Source organism: Excalfactoria chinensis, chromosome 21 (genome assembly GCF_039878825.1).
Source record: "Excalfactoria chinensis isolate bCotChi1 chromosome 21, bCotChi1.hap2, whole genome shotgun sequence".
NCBI lineage: Eukaryota > Metazoa > Chordata > Aves > Galliformes > Phasianidae > Excalfactoria > Excalfactoria chinensis.
The window spans coordinates 2,746,433-2,762,062 of record NC_092845.1 but is presented as its reverse complement, the minus strand read 5'-3'; the positions used below and the strand labels follow the sequence as shown (position 1 = coordinate 2,762,062).

Below are 15,630 nucleotides of genomic sequence, written 5' to 3'. Positions count from 1 at the left end.
TCACTCACAATTCACAGCACTCTACACCCCAATCCCATGTGTTAGCAGCCAGGGAAACTGCTGCCAGGACAGGTTGCAGCGCAAGGCGCTTCAGCATTGGATGTCTCACGCAGCCAAGAGCTGAGGGGTGAGGACAGCCACGTCTGCGCAACCCACTGCAGCACCTGACTCACCGCCCTGACAGAAGGTGTTGCAAATGGTACAAGAATACCTTGTGCTAATTTCCTTTTTGACACGGGCACACACCAGGCAGTGCAGAGCCCTGACAGGATTTTAACCTTGAAAGTCTGCCTGAAAAGAGATGAGCGCCTCGTATGCAGCCACCTTACCCACTTGGGCTCTTCAGCTCGTTTTAGACGTGATGTTCTGCTCAAAAGAGGGTTTTTTTGCCAAACCCCTGAAGGGTGGAAAGTTGAGCTGAAAAGCTCAGGCTCGCTTGAGAGGTTTCTCAGGCTTCTTGCTTCAGTTCAGGCTCAGAGGAGAAGTGAGAAAAGCTTTCTCCCCTCTTGGTATTTCAACATCCAATAAACAAATAATCCTCGAGCAGTTCTGTGTGCATTCAGAGCGCTGCAGAAAAGATTCACTCATTTGTTTCCCTTTTGAATACAGCAGGGAAGACAGGAATGAAATTGAGCTAACCAGTATTACATTGGCACATACTTGACTTGTATGTTTCCAGAGCCACTGACCCCATACAGACTCTGATTTGCACCAGCACGTTTACATAAGATATCCCACCAGGGGACTGCAAATGCTTCTTTGCTTACCCAAGGGACCCTCATGGAGAACCTAAGACCGTACTGACCATGCACAGGGACCCACAGAAATCTGACTGCAAGTGCTCAGCTGCTAAAGACAACTGCTACCAAGCAGCCAGGGCCCTCCCCAGACATCTCCTCTGTGCCACAAACCGGGATGCAACACACCAGTGAGAAGCATGGCAGGCAGAGCAACATCCAAATCTGATTCAAGGGTGCAACCCCCACCCCAGCTAGCAAAAGAACGGGGTTTACTTGGAAGAAGGTCATGCTGGAGCCGCCGTGAATGGTGCCATACTCAATGGTGGTCTGGTCTGCCAGGTCATCCACAGACTCAATGGGAACATCCATGCGCTGCACCGTGAGGAAGGCTGCCAGGTTGGCCGTGTAGGAGGAGATGATGATCAAAGTGAAGGCCCACCTAAGGGAAAGGGAAGCAAAGACGATGAGCTGAGATTTCCCCATGGGCTGATCTCCATCCCCACTCTGCAAGAGAAGCCCCCCTTTAGAGGAAGGGCAACCTTACCAGACTCCACTGACGCAGCGCGTGGAGAGCGCCTGGGGGGCGATGGTGGAGCCTTGCTGCATGAACCCCCCGACGGGAAACCACAGGCTGTTGCCCAGCGAGTACTGGTTGATGAGAAGGTTGCACCTGCCTTGTGAGCAGGGGTGGGGGCTGTACCACTCATAGGGCGTCAAGCTGCAAGGACAAGGAGAAGGAAGCAGAGGTAATTTGCTGGGAAATGGGACACTTAAGAGAATCATAACAGGAAAAGAAAAGCTGCAAAGCCCCAGCTCTCCCGGAGGCAGTTTTTTTTCTGAGGAGGAAACTCAGCTGTCAGTTGTTGCTCAGGGCACAGAGCTGTGCTGAGTGAGACTCGGGAGCCAGAGGCTTTGCTGTAAGATGTGCATAAGTTTTGGGAGGCTCTGCTGAAGGACATGAGCTGGAGGGAGGCTGGAGCCCTGCGTGCCAATTTGCATCACAGACAATGACAATCATTCCAGAAGCGCGTGGTCTTGATGTGAAATTGAAATCAAACATCTCCTGCTGGGATCCCTGCCAGATAATGAGCATCCATGGCAAGACCCAAAGTGGAACACGTTAAGACCTGACTGCACGACATCATCGAGGAAGAATGGTTGCAATTGGTTGCTCCAAGGTCTGGTGGCCCCAGCAAGGTCTAACCATGGGTTTGGTTTGAGGCCAAACTGTGCTGGTTGTTTTAAAACATCTCCTGCTTTCAGAGCTCACAGAGATGGGACAGGGGTGGTAACTGCAAATCAACAACAGCATGTCACTGAAGTGATGGCAGCCAGGCTCTCTTTTTGGGCTGTTCTCACTCTTCAGTTCCCCGGTTGCTAAGAAAGTCTTCTAAATCCTACGCTGCCATTCATTCTATTGCTAATGGTTAACAAAGCTGGTGCTTGAGAGGGTTATTTTGGGTGCAAATGCAGCTGCAGGGCTCTATTGCAGCATTTCACCCATATGAGCCTTTTATTCCTGCATCTCTCACCTCATCTACAGGCACAAGACCTAGAGGGCAATGTTTAAAACATGCAGAAGAGGGGTTGGAGGGGCACCACATCTCAGCCTACAGAGAGTGCCCTGCTCCATTATTCAGTGTTTTCTTCAAGACTATGCATGTGAGGCTGTAATGGGATTCAAAGAAAGCATTAAAGCCTTGTCAGCATGACAACTTCAGCCATGCTAAGGGACCAAGTGGCAGCACGGTTCCATTTCTATAATGAGGAGAGGGCATTCGCTACGTCCCGAAGCAGCATCCGAGCCCTGAGCACACCTCTGGAATGCATTTCCAGGACACAGCTGAGCTGAGTGTGCAAAGGTCCATCTGTGGCACCAAACGGCAACGTTTTGCCACCAGGTTCATGGAAGGCAGCCCTGGAGCTCAGCCCCCGAGCCTCGATGGGAGATGTGGTGCAGAAAAGTGCTCGGTGCTAGTTTTTAAAGCTGATTTAAATTAGTCGTAGGGAATCGACTGAGGGCTGTCAGGCGAGGCTCTGCACGTCAGCCGGGAGCTCTTGAAGGATATTAATGAACTTCCACTTTCTGAATACAGCGCGTTTTAAAGGACCGACACCAGGACTGGAGTTTGCATTAACATCTCTGAATGCATTTGTGCTGACATCTGCCCTTTATGGCCAAGACAAGTGCTCTGCTTTCTCTGCTGCAGACTGAGCACTTCTAGGGAACGGCCTTATTTGCACCTCATCTCAAACCTCCTCCTGCCCTTCCCAGACAGCTTTTGGCACTGCTCACAGCTATGCCCGTGGCCATCCAGCACCGATGCATGCCCAGCAAAGCTCCATCCCCAGCTGATGGGGGACAGCAGGACCCCATGCTGGTGGCCCGGGGGACGTCCCCACGTGCAGCCCCTCACCACGGGGCTGGGAGAATGACGCTAGATGGCACCGCGAGGAAAGGAAAGGCAACAGCAGCCACGTTACCGAGCCACCAGGAAGAGGACGCAGCTGACGGCCAGGTAGGCGAGCAGCATGAAGAGCCACACACCAGGGGAAAAGGGGTCCAGGAAGGAGAAGTAGCCAGGCTTGCGGCCCTGCAAGGCAAACAGATGAGAGTTTGACCTGTTTTTTTTTACACACTGATTGATTCATTCTGAAAAGGACACAAAGAGACGCACCTGCCTTGATGCTGACAATGGCTGGGAGGGGGCAGAAGGGAAATACAGCAAATAGGGATTTGCAAAAGGCTTGCAGGGAAGGCAGTGCCACAGGTGAGCCTGCCCTGCTCCCTGCAGGGAACCTTTCCTGAGACCTCTCCTCTCCCTGGAACAGCCTCCTTTGTTCCTCCAGGCAATCAGACAGGTGAAGTGATGGAAGATGGGACACAATGTGCTGCAGGACAGACCTGAAAAGGGGGGGAACCCAGCTCTGGAGCTGTTGGTCACCCATAGAGGACTGCTGGGCACAAAGGGGCTCCCAGGGTGAAAGTGGGGGGTAGAGGGGTGGGAGCCTCTGCAGGAAACATAGTAGGGAGAACGCATTTTAATGCAAAAAAGGGGATAAAAAAGCACCCCACAACATATTTGCAACATTTCAGGCTCGCTTTCTTCTGCCTTCAGACATTCCCTCCCTATAAAACTCAGTACAATTATTACTTTTATCTCAGAGAAGCGATATTTTTATCTTCAGGATGCGTCAGAATTTCCTGCTTCTACCTCAGCAATGCCACCTTTCCTTGAGAAATAACACCTTCGCTGCTAGGGAAATTGGGCTGCTCGGCTCTTCAAGTACATCCGACTCACAAGGACAAGGCAGCCACCGAAATCTTGTCAAGTTTAGCAAGGCTGGGATGAGAGAAGGATTAATTTCCAGACGTTTCTCTCAAGCTGAACTCCCATTCGGCTCAGTGGGGAAAAAGCAGCTCCCAATTTATCTCCGAGCAAACTCAATGTCACCTGAACAGGGGTGTCCCAAAATGGGCTGCTCGCTGCTCCCTTACACAGAGGCTGCTGCTGGGGTTGTCTCTGATACACAGAGCCCTCATTTTTCTTAGCCCGCTGCCTTAACTCCGCTCATGACACCACATAAACTAATAGCAGCTGGTAATAAATAACAGCTCACTTCAATTGCCACAGCAAACCCGGTGCCATCCAAGCCCCGAGTGCTTCAGAGCTGCACTTAATCCCAAGGCAGTGAGTGATTTTCTGTTTTCACACAAGTCTTTGGGAAACAGAATTGAGGGTTGGTGGCTTTTTTTTTTTGCCTTTTCTTCCTTCCCCAGAGCCAAGAGCAGCATTTGAAATTCTGTTTCCATAAAAACACTGTTTTACTACTGAAATATTCCTACTCTCATGCAAAAGCTGCATTTCACAAGGTCTCCTTAGCTCTTCTTAAAACTGGGATGTCGCTAGAAAAGGCGGCGGGCTGTTACACAAAGACCTTCCTGAATATAAATACCTCGGGTGCTGTGATGCTCCCAACTACAGCAAACTGCTGGGAGAGCCACCCCATAGCATCTCCTTGCTCACCTTTACTGTAGCAGCTCTTATCATTGCTAGGAGGTAAGACCATCTCACTGCTCCCAGCTGCTCCTTTCTGCACCTTGCTGGTCCCAGCTTGACGATTGCCAGCTGGAAGCCCAGCATCCCACATCTGGTGGGGGATTCCTGGGCACTGGCAATGTCTCAGCTGAGCCTCCCTTGTGAGATGCTCCTGTAGCAAAGTTCCTCGCTGTAATTAGGGCCTCCATGTCTTCTCTGTGTTTCTGGGGCAGTTTGTCAATAAATTATGCTCATTAAGGAAATTGCATTGGAAGCTTTAAGTTTCCAGCTTGGCAGTGACTCTCTCCTGTGACTTTACAGTAGTAGTAGTTCTGGTTCTTTTCAGCTACAGTCATTTTCAGGCTGCTGCTACATATTCTTTTCATTCACAGTTGAGGATAAGAATAAAGATATTCTGTTCCCACAGAGGGCACAAACTCTCTCTTATCTGTCTGTTTTGAAGATGGGACTGACAATATCAGGCGTCTGTCAGATATTTTTAGCGGGTCCCAATACGGCTTTGTTAATTGGAAGAGCTATTTTTCCTGGAATAGAAATGTTAAAAGTGTCCAATAATTGATGAAGGTCTCCTGCATATCCTCAGATGGAGGCAAGAGAGATTCATTCAGTGGTTCCTGGAGCTAGAAGAGCTGTAAGATCTCTTCCAACCCAAGCCATTCTGAGGTTCTCTGATCTCCAAGGTCCCTTCCAACCCAAGCTATTCTGTGCTTCTTTGCTTCCTGGAAGCTTCATTCTCAGCAAGGTAAGGGCAGGTTTCTGGATGGGTGGATGTTGGTGACTGCAGAGTCTGACCATGCAGCTCCACGGGAGCCCTGCAGCTCACTGCCTGCCTGCAGAACCCAGGGACTGGCTGCTCAGTTGGTCCTCCCAGCTCATACCTTTGCAGCACTCGAGCAGAACCTTTTCAAGCCTCAGTTCACCTAACGTATGTCACCTCATCTCGAGGGAGAGCACAGAAAGGACTTTCAAGGCAGATCAACAAGGACCATGTGCCAGCTGGTCCCTCAGTACCTTTCCTGGAGGCAGGTATGAGCAGAAGCAAGTGTATGTAACAAATAACCCTGCCTTCCAACACACCTCTGTGCAGAGCAAAGCACCAGATACCTGCCTTAGTCCTTTCCCTGAGCCTGGTACAGCTCAGGACCTACCATCTACCCCCTGCCCTCTGCAGGACCACAGCAGGGATGTAATAAACAAAAAAAGCCTTTTCTCCTCGCAGCCTGCGAGTCAGAAAGCCTATTAGAGTCCCCGCGTCAGAAATCCATACTTGATTATATCACAACAAGTGAAATTGAGAAAAATGACAGCCCCATTTAAAGCTGCCATCTTCAGTTATGTGTGATAAGAGAGGCAGTGTGGTGGCTGGGTTGGGTGGGTGGGAAGGGGAAAGGTGGGGGGGGGGAGGGAAATTTGCAACCAGAGTTAAATGGAAATGCACGTAAAATGTCATCATGCTGGGAGGAGACTGGGGCATGGAGGCCACTCCTCAGCAAGGGATTTGTTTGTGCTTATTTATGAGGCTACGTCTGATCTGAGCCGTGATGAACACACATCAGCTGCAATTTCTGGCATTATGGGGGTGATGGTGAGGGGCTACCTCCAGCTGCTCTGCAAGCCCCAATGAGCTACCTTGCCTTTCCCTGCTAATTCAATATTTAGCAGTTTAATGAGTTAATTACTGCCCACTTCCAGCTTGGAGGAGAAGCTGGGGATCCCCCATTGCCGGAAGATGCTTGCATCCCTTTCTGCAGCCCTAATGGGGCCACTCTGTGTAAATGGAAGGGGAGCGGCTGCCAAATGCTTCCTGTGACCCTAAACGTGAATCCTGCTCACTCTGGGATGTGCTTGAGCTGGGACACAGCTCTCCAGTGTCATGCCTGTACTATGAGGAGCAGACGGTCTCTGACCTGAAGAACTTGCACTCAAAGTGGATGTGTCAGACACATTTACATTGAGTGCACAGAGGCAGCAGCACACACCTCGCACTTAAGCAGCTCATTACATGCAAGCCTCGCACTGACACTGCTGCACATCCATGGGGCAAGTGATGCAGCCTCACACTGTCCATGGAATGGGGCCTCATGGGACTTGCTGGGCTGTAGGGAGGACCGGGGGCAGAGCACAGTTGGTAATCAATCCCCAAACATGTGAGAAAGCAAGAAACTCAATTATAAGCCCAGCCACATGGCACCAGCAGAAACACCTCTGGATACAGGGGGAACTGGGTGTGAAGAGATGTGGCTGGGAAGGGATGGTTACCTAAAGGTCTGGCCTTTCTTGATCAGCTAATGACCGATCCTAATTCCTGCACGTAGCAGAAGAAATGGAATTTTAACTAGATTTTAATTACTTGTTTGTTCTTGGCAGCAGCAACTCAGTGCAGAGAGATGTATGCGCAAGTTTGTTTATATTTGTACTGAACACTGCATCTTTAACAGCATCACGAGTGAAGGGAGGGGGCTGGGAGAGGCAGCTCTAATTGTTTTATCCTTTTGGCTGCTATTGTTGAGATGACGGGAAATCAGGACTGTAATTCTCATCGCATTCAGCACAGTGCAGAGCACGTTTCCCAGCCGCACATTGGGAACAATGGGACGTCCTGCTGGAAGGGACTGGGATGTCGGTGCTCACCTTCTGCAGCAACTGGGGACCCAGGGATGGAGCTAGTGGGGCGATGGGAACTGAATACACTCAGCTGACTCAGGGCAGGAGGAAGGAAATCAAGGTCCAGCACATTTGTGTTTAAATAGGAAAACCAAATATTTTTATGAGCCCTTCACTTTTCTTCTATAACGAGGAGCGTTTGCATGCAAATAATGGAGGCACATAAATGCTCATAAAAGAAGTCTCTTACCATATGAACTCGGTAGAGAATGCTAATTCCCAAAGTCATGAATGGCTTAGAGAAATCAATCACCTTCTCCCGCTCTGCTGTAATCGTCAGCCCCGCCACTGCCAGGTCGGCTTTCTGCAGAGAGAGAAGCAAAGGAGGTGAGTGCAGGGCAGGGAACAGCGGAGATGGGGCTCTGGGGAGAGCAGCAGGAGTTCAACCCCATCTGGCTTTCACACAAACCCTCCTCAGACACCCAAAGCACAACCATGTCATGCTCTGGACCAGACCACCCTTTGCTTATTGCTGCAGGCTGCCTCTCTTAACACAGCCCCAGCTTAACACAGTGCTCTCCTTCCAGACAGGGCATAAATGTTTCCAGATTGCCTCGCAAAGCAAATGAGATTGGGGCAAAAAAAAAGAAAGAAATAAAGAAATACCTCCTTGCGACGTTAATATCCTTGCAATATGGATAAGGGATTTGAATTTTAAACATTATTTTTATTACTACAGCTCTTCTAATGTCTGTAATTGCTTTCTGTAACAACGAAACCTCCCCCGTTTCTCCTGTAGGTTTGTTTGCCTGCTTTGCAGGATGACAATTATGCGTGTGGAGAAAAAGAAGGGGAGGGGGGGAAAAGGAAAGCTATTTGCACTTGTTGTCCCCGAGTTTCATAGGTCTGTGCAGAAGCCAAGGCACCATCAGGCCTGACGACTCGATAAAATATGCAGCTTATCTCCCTGGATCCATGCCCTACTTGCAAATGCATCACACAAAGGCAAATTTGCGGGTGCGCTGCTCTTGCCGTGCTCTCTGCCCCTGCTCTTGTTCTATTTCCTTAGGAAAAACAGGGCTAAGTGCCTCCAGGCCGAGGTCTGCCCCGTTGTTTTTCCATCCCCACCAGGCTTAAAGGCAGATGAGGAGAAAAGCCAATAGAAGGCAAGGCTTGTAGAAGCCCTGCTAAAGCCAGCAGCAAGAAGGGAAGGCAAAAGCAAGGCACGGTGATTGGCAAGCCTGCCCACCAGCAAATAAGGTGCACAGGTCACAGAGAAGGTGATATTTCACAGTCCATGCAGGATGGCTTTATTGGACAAGACCGGTGCCAGATTTCTGCAATTGTTTCCTAGCAGCTATTACAGATTCCTGCGAGGTTCAGGCTGGAATGAATTATGAGCTGGGGAGAATTTCTGCCTAGCCAGACATTTACCCACAGGCTTTTTAAAAGGCACTGGTAATCATAGCATTGTGCAAGAGCAGTTCAGCCCCATGTAAACAGCAGCAGATTACAAAGATGGGATCAAGTCATCTGTGGAACACGGTGTGTAAGGAATGTTATCGGCAGGGAAAGCCTAAAGCTTGCTAAACCTCCCTTGTCTATTGCTTATAAAGACTCGCAGGTACCATTGTCCTGGGGAGAGCTCTGCCAGCAAAGCCCCTTGCAAAGATACAGCTTAATTCTGACATTGGATTACTTGCATTCAGTTTGGAGAACCGGGAGAAGTCCATCAGCAAACCCACAGAGCAACAGATGTCAGGTATGCTGCACCAAAGGTGCATCAAAGTGAAAGCCCTGGGCACTGACTGAGCTGGGGGTGCCCTGTGCTCCCATGGGTGCCCTCAGCAGCACATGCAGAACGCACCACGGGCATCCGTGCCCCTTTCCTTCTGCCCCCAACCTCTGCCCTTGCAGGGCCAGCACTGGAGCTCCAGCTATGTGCAGGCTGCTGTGCCCATCCCCACCTGCTCCCTGCAGCACAGACCTGGTTGCTCACAGCTCTGCTCTGTCAGACTCTCCCTTTCCTCTCTCCTCAGGCTCGGAAGTTAAGGGCTGATTTCTGACAGCGCTAAACTTTGATCTGGGGATGGCATGTGATGTGTTCTCTGCCTGAATATCATCAATTTCATGCTTTCGACTTTGCTCCCTGATGTTCACAAAACTTGTGTGATTCAGCGAGGTCAGTGTCTCTTGGTTACAGAGCTCCACGGCTCCCTGCTCTCTATCCTCCTCCCCACCTGAGCATGGGAGCATGGGGAGCAGTTATAGTTTTGAGCCTAAATGGTGTGTCTGGAGAATAAATGGGTTTTGCTTTCTGCTCCTGAGCTCCATCCACTCATAGGAAAAGGGAAACCAGGAGGGAAAGGACTGGGGGAAAGAGGGGCAAACACTGCGATTTTCAGCCTTCCAGCACAATTTCAGCTATAAACGTCAGTGTGAAATAGGCTTAGAAAAAGACCTAGGGCATTTGGGGAGCAGATACCTCTCAAACGAGGCCAAACCTTTTGCTAGGTGAGGAGTTGCTGTCTGAGATAAAAGGAGCTGCTGTGGCCGTATCCAGAACTGCCTGTGGGAGTAGCCAGGCTGATGCTGCCACTGGGAAGGATGAGAAAAGCACTGAGCCAGGCTCCTGAAGAGGAACAACAATTAAGCAGCTTTAAGAAGGATATTGCAGGGACTGCCAGCCATGAGGAGGCATCCATCTCCTCACTGGGGCTGCTGACAAGGCTCATCAGGAGGGAGTGGTGATGAATGGGGCTGATGTCAGCCCAGTGGCAATGCACTGTCCAGGTATGACACGACATGCAGGGAGAGCCCGAGCAGCGTCAGGCTTTGTGCTGACTAAACAGGGACAGCCCTGGGAACATGAGGCTGGGATTTCTTGCAAGAGCACCTCAGTTCATAAATGCCCCAGGCACACGAGAGCCCTCTCCACCTGCACTGCCAACACAGCACAGTATGGCTGAGGGCAGGGAAAGCTTTCCTTTGGAGAGACTTCTCCAAAGCCAAAATCAGCTGTCAGCCTCCAGACCCATCTGATCCCCAGCACAACTCTGGGACAGGCTCTCACTGAGTGCTGCAGCTCCAGACTATTAACTGGTCACTCCAAACTACTTTTCTAAGGACACGAATGAATCCTGCCACATGCAAAGTGACAGCCAGAAAGCCCCAGAGGCTGCTGCCCTCTATTTAAATTACTAACATGGATGGGGCGATCAGCAATCAGAGCAGGCATCAGCACCAGGTCTGCTTCCATCTGCATTCCTTCACCTGCACCATCCCTAAGAGGAGAAAGCCTGTGCCAGCTGTTCCTGTGCCCTCAGCACAAGCCCATTCCCTGGGAACGGGGCCCATAAGCCTGCAGGGACACTCAGCTCCCAGCACACTGACCAACCTGCACGTGCCAAAAGCAGCAGCACATGCAGACCCCATTTGCTCCCAGCCTCCCACGCTCCCACCCCTCCCTCCCACTCTCCCATCTCCCTCACCCCCATTCTCCCATCTCTCTCATCACGTTTGCAGTGCTGCACTGTGCACACAGACTCCCCCTCCTTCCATCACCCACGCACAGCTTTCCTCACTCAACACCAACACCCACTGCAGGACTCTGCCAATCTGGGGATAACTTCTCCATCCTTCTCCCTTCTTTCCTTTCCCTTTTTGGAGCAGTTGGAGGAGAAGGTCTGATAGTAAAGCATCTTCATGCAACCGGTCACTAGAGACTGAGCTGGAAAACCTCACCCCAAAAGCTTTGAAGTTCTTCCAGCTCTTGGTGTTGGTGCTCCTGAGCAGGAGACATGAGATGCACAACCGTATCCTGTGATTCTGTGATCTCCCCCCCTTTAAAGAGAGCTTTAATCACTGCTAACCTCAGCCAGATTCAGACCACTGACACAGAAGCCAAAGGTCTGGTGTTACTGCACTCCATCTCGCTCACCAAGCGATGCTGTGCAGAAGCAAAGAGCAGGAGCTTGCTCTCACCAGCCTTTTCTCCACCCTAAAGCACCTCCTGCAGTAGCACCAGCCCCACACCAGCCATCTCCTCAAGGAGCAGCAAGAACACTGAGCACTCAGCAAGGCCAGTAGCACCCTGTAAGGATGCTCAACACCAGCAACTCACTGTGAGCTGAGGTACGGGCACCGAACACAGCCACCAAAGGGCTCCACTACCCAGACAGCAAATCCAGCCGTGGTGGAACAAAGAGAGAGCTGTCACGTTGCCTTGAGAATACATCTGTTGGCATGTAGCTAACTAGTGAATTCAGTTCAGCTCAAGGATGTGCTGGGGAGAGAGAGAAAAGGAAGACAAGACAACATCAGGGAGTCAAAGCCAGGCTCTGCGCTGTGGTGGGAAGAAGCGAGCCATAATTCTTTCAGCCCTATTGTCCCCTAAGGCTCCAACTTCGAACAATAGGAGGTGGGAAGATTTGCTGCTCACCTTGTTGGCTTGTTACAGATAGCAGGCGTGTAAGGCGGCGTCAGCCTGGCTGCTGGAGGCTGAAGTCTGCTGGTGCCAGCCCCAACAGGGCTCACAGGGAAACCTGCTCCACCATGAGAGCAGCCTCACTGCCCTGCCTGGCAGACAGGGGCTGTGCTGTCCCAGTCCACAGTGATCGATCAGCTTGCTGCTTTCCCAGTTTGAGGCATCTTTCACTAAGGAATGGGTGTGAGCCCTTGCGCATGATTCCTCCTAGGCCAAATCTCCATCAGACCACAGTGCTTCTAAGTTTCTCAATCTAAGCACAAGTGTGACAGAGGGCATGGATGCAAGAGCCCTTGCAGCTCTTCTACCACCCCACATCCAGCCCAGCCCTGCGTTCCTCAGCTCCTCAGCACCTTTGTGAGTAGGTCGATAAGATACATACTTGTCAATTTGGTTCAACAACAAACTTATGTTTATTTATACCATGCCCTTCTCAATCATACCACAGCGTACAATTAGCTGTAATAGAATTTTCAACGCTTAGGAATAAATCAATAGCTGGTTCATCTAGAAGCAGTAAAATAAAACACTTTTCACATACAGCCTGTAGTTGCTGCGAGCTTCATTGCCATGGGGGCATTCCAGAGATGAAAATAAAACAGTGGGAAGGTATTGCATGGAGCTGGATATGCTTCTGAGCTTCCAGCCCTGCACTGTATGTGTGTTAAACCTCACCTCTGGGTCTGGGATGTCCTGACACCCGTGGCAAGTCTGTGTCCTGACTAATGCCCTCCCTGTGCTAAAGGGGCACGGACTTGAGCTGGAGGGAATGAAGCAATGAAGGCACTGACAGAGGAAGGCGTGCAGCCAGCATTGCTGCTCTCCTGCTTGGAGCAGTCCCAGGATGGGATGCTTGCACACAGCCAGCTCTGCCCTGCCTGACCCCAGGACCCACCACAACCTAGGAAGAACAAAGCAGACAAAACCTTTTCTCCTTTTCAGTTTCTGATTCAGCCTCACACGAATTTGCCAGCTCTTGCCAGAGCAGAAAGAAGAATCCTCCTAAATAAGGCTCGAGCTGAAGAAGAAACAAATTGTTTCCGTGTGAAGATGAAGTTAAAACACTTCTCTCTACCAAAAAACACCCTCCAGAAGCTCATGTTTAATGGGGAGGCACTGCCAAGGTCAGCAGGCCAAAAATCTGACGGCTGCTCCCTTCCTTTGCCTGCACAGATCACACACTGCTCCACGCACCTTCCTCCTCGCCTCCCAGAAGAAATGCTGCTGAACTGTTTTATATGTACTTGTGTGTGTGTGTGTGTGTGTGTATATATATACACACAGAGTGAAAGATGTATAAAAACTATGCCAATAGCCCTGAGCATTTGCAAACAACCGTACAGAGGGCTCTTCAGGAGAGGCAGACAGAGGGGATCTCAGCTGGCGTGAGGAGCTGGTGCTGCTGGGAAAGGTGACCCAGGGGACACAACACACCAGCTGAGCAGGGACCCTGGTGAGTGCCCTGCCCCAGCCCTCAGCGCCTCCCTTACTCCCAAAGCTGCTCCAACTGGCTGTGAGCACTCAGCTGAAGCTCTTAAGGGAGGACTGAGCATCAGTCAGCTACGGGACATCAGATGGAAAGTGGGGGACATCATGTACGAATGCTCACCTCAAATCCCATTCGGGCCCCCATTCCTCTGCTTTGCACAATGTGCTGCTGTTGGGAAGGTCATGATGGGGCAGCTCAGGTGCTTCTCTAGCACTAAGATTCTCAAAAACAACCTCACTGTGGATGTGGCACCAACTGAGAAACTGTCACCGAGTTCTCATGGGCATACTGGTAATGACAAGACAGTGCAGGAACAAGTGAGCATGGAAACAGCGGTTTAAATAGCATCAATCTTGATGTTAGCTTTGGCTAAGCCTGTTTTACTAAGGATCTGGGAGTATTTCATGAAGTGTATTTAAGCCCCGGGATCCCTGGGGAAGGAGCACCTTCAGCTGTGAAGGAAAACAGAGCGTGAGCAATGGGGGCTCAGGCTGGAGGAGCTCATAAATGCTACCAAACCCAGTAAGAGCCAGCAGCTCTTTCCAGCTGCACCACCACAAAGTGGAACTGCAAAAAGATCTCAGTGAATACACTGCAAACAAACAAACAGAAATGTTCCTCTCCAGCAAACAACACTCAAAGCCACGGCGCTGAAATGCCAACAGTTTTCTGGGTAGAAATGTGATTTCTACTTGCTGTGCTCCAGTCAGTGTATTTTTCTGACCCCTTCCAGTCCTTGTGTTTGTTTTTTTTTATCTATTTCATATTTTCAATGTATCTTTTCACAGGCAGAAAAAAAAACAAACCCACAAGATTTGAAAGTACTTCAGAGTCTGGGCAAAGCAAACAGCCCTGGGAATGCCCAGAGGTCCCAACGCCTGCTCTGTCTGCTTCACACACAGCCACACTGACACAACAAATGCATTTGCAACCAGGAGAACACATTAATGAGGGATCCTCAGGTCAGAGCCTCACACACGGGCTAAAACCCTCATCCATCCTGGAGCACTTAATAAAGCATCAGGGCTTTTCATTGCCAAGTCCCACTAGAATCCAGCCAAAAGGAGCGGTTAATTCACTTACCCGAGCTATCAGCTCCCCGACCATCCCTGTCCACGTGCCGTTTGCCTCAGGGACTCCATAGACACCATCTCCAACCAGGTGGATCTTATAGTTGAAGCGTAGGATCTCTGCCAGCTCCTTCAACATGTCCACGCAGAAGCCCTCGTAGCGGTCGTTGCCTTCCAGCTCCTGATGGTTCCACTTCAGCATTAAGTAAGGGTTTTCCTGCATCGAAACTGGGCAGCTGTCATTCCCATCTTAGCCGGGGCAGCACGGAGGGGAGGGGGCTCTGCTATGAGGCACCAGGACCTATCTCTTGTCCTGATACATCCCTATGAGACAGCTCATCAGATGGCTTGGGAACCCAAAGGAAAGCCAGGAGAGCCATTTCTGCACCGATGTTCATTGGCTCCACCTGTGTTATGGGATATGCTGGAGGTACAGCAGGATCATCCCAATCTAGGATATGAACCAGAGCCAAGGGATTGCCTCTGGTGGCTGCTTCTAGTATGTGCTAGAGCAGCCCAGTGACCACCTTGAGTTCACACAGGATGCACAGAGCCCAGACTCTTGGCACAGAGCTTCTTCCCCACCTTGGGCTCTTCTACAGACACAGTGAGGAGCAGAGGAATAGTTCCTAAAGTGCTTCAGGATTTTGAGGGGCGTTAAGGCAGGAGCAGAAGCACTGGAACAATCATGGGGTAGCCAGCCCAGCATTGGATAGGGAGCACCAGGAAGGGGAATTTGTCAGATGAGGATGGTGGTGCCTGTACCTGTGAAGTCATGCTTCAGTTGCATCCATCTTAGCCAATTTTAGTAATTATTATGGGTAGAAGGGACAACTGTCCCTTCTAACTTACCAGCTGTACACAAAACAAGAACATCATTCAGAGACGAATGTAAAATGGCAACTTATCCCCATCCCAGCCCTCTCCCCAGCTGCTTCTGAACTCATCAAATATCATTTCCATATGAAACATCAACTTGAGTTTAATTACACTGTCATGAATTGTCCTCAGTGCTGTAATTAGAGATTTGATCGTCTGTTCTTTATGAAATCAGTGTGCAGCACTGCGTAATGGGGGCAGAGAGGGGTAGGAGGACAGAATAATACTCTATCTGACTGACACCCCTAAGCATTGGGCTGGCAATGGGCTAATGGGAACTGCAGGTGACTCCCTCACTTAC

The 15,630-nt window shown here is 50.4% G+C and overlaps 1 protein-coding gene across 1 annotated transcript in view; it reads right to left on the bottom strand.

Annotated features, from left to right (window-relative positions):
• The window catches only part of GRIK4 (glutamate ionotropic receptor kainate type subunit 4), a 106,592-nt gene that overhangs the window by 5,711 nt on the left and 85,251 nt on the right, over positions 1-15,630 (bottom strand). Inside the window, exons 12-16 of the mRNA XM_072354867.1 lie at positions 14,464-14,667; positions 7,656-7,769; positions 3,225-3,334; positions 1,285-1,458; positions 1,014-1,179 (exon numbers count right to left, since the gene is read on the bottom strand). Of these exons, the coding sequence (XP_072210968.1) occupies positions 1,014-1,179; positions 1,285-1,458; positions 3,225-3,334; positions 7,656-7,769; positions 14,464-14,667 (768 nt within the window). The remainder of the gene's footprint in view (positions 1-1,013; positions 1,180-1,284; positions 1,459-3,224; positions 3,335-7,655; positions 7,770-14,463; positions 14,668-15,630) is intronic.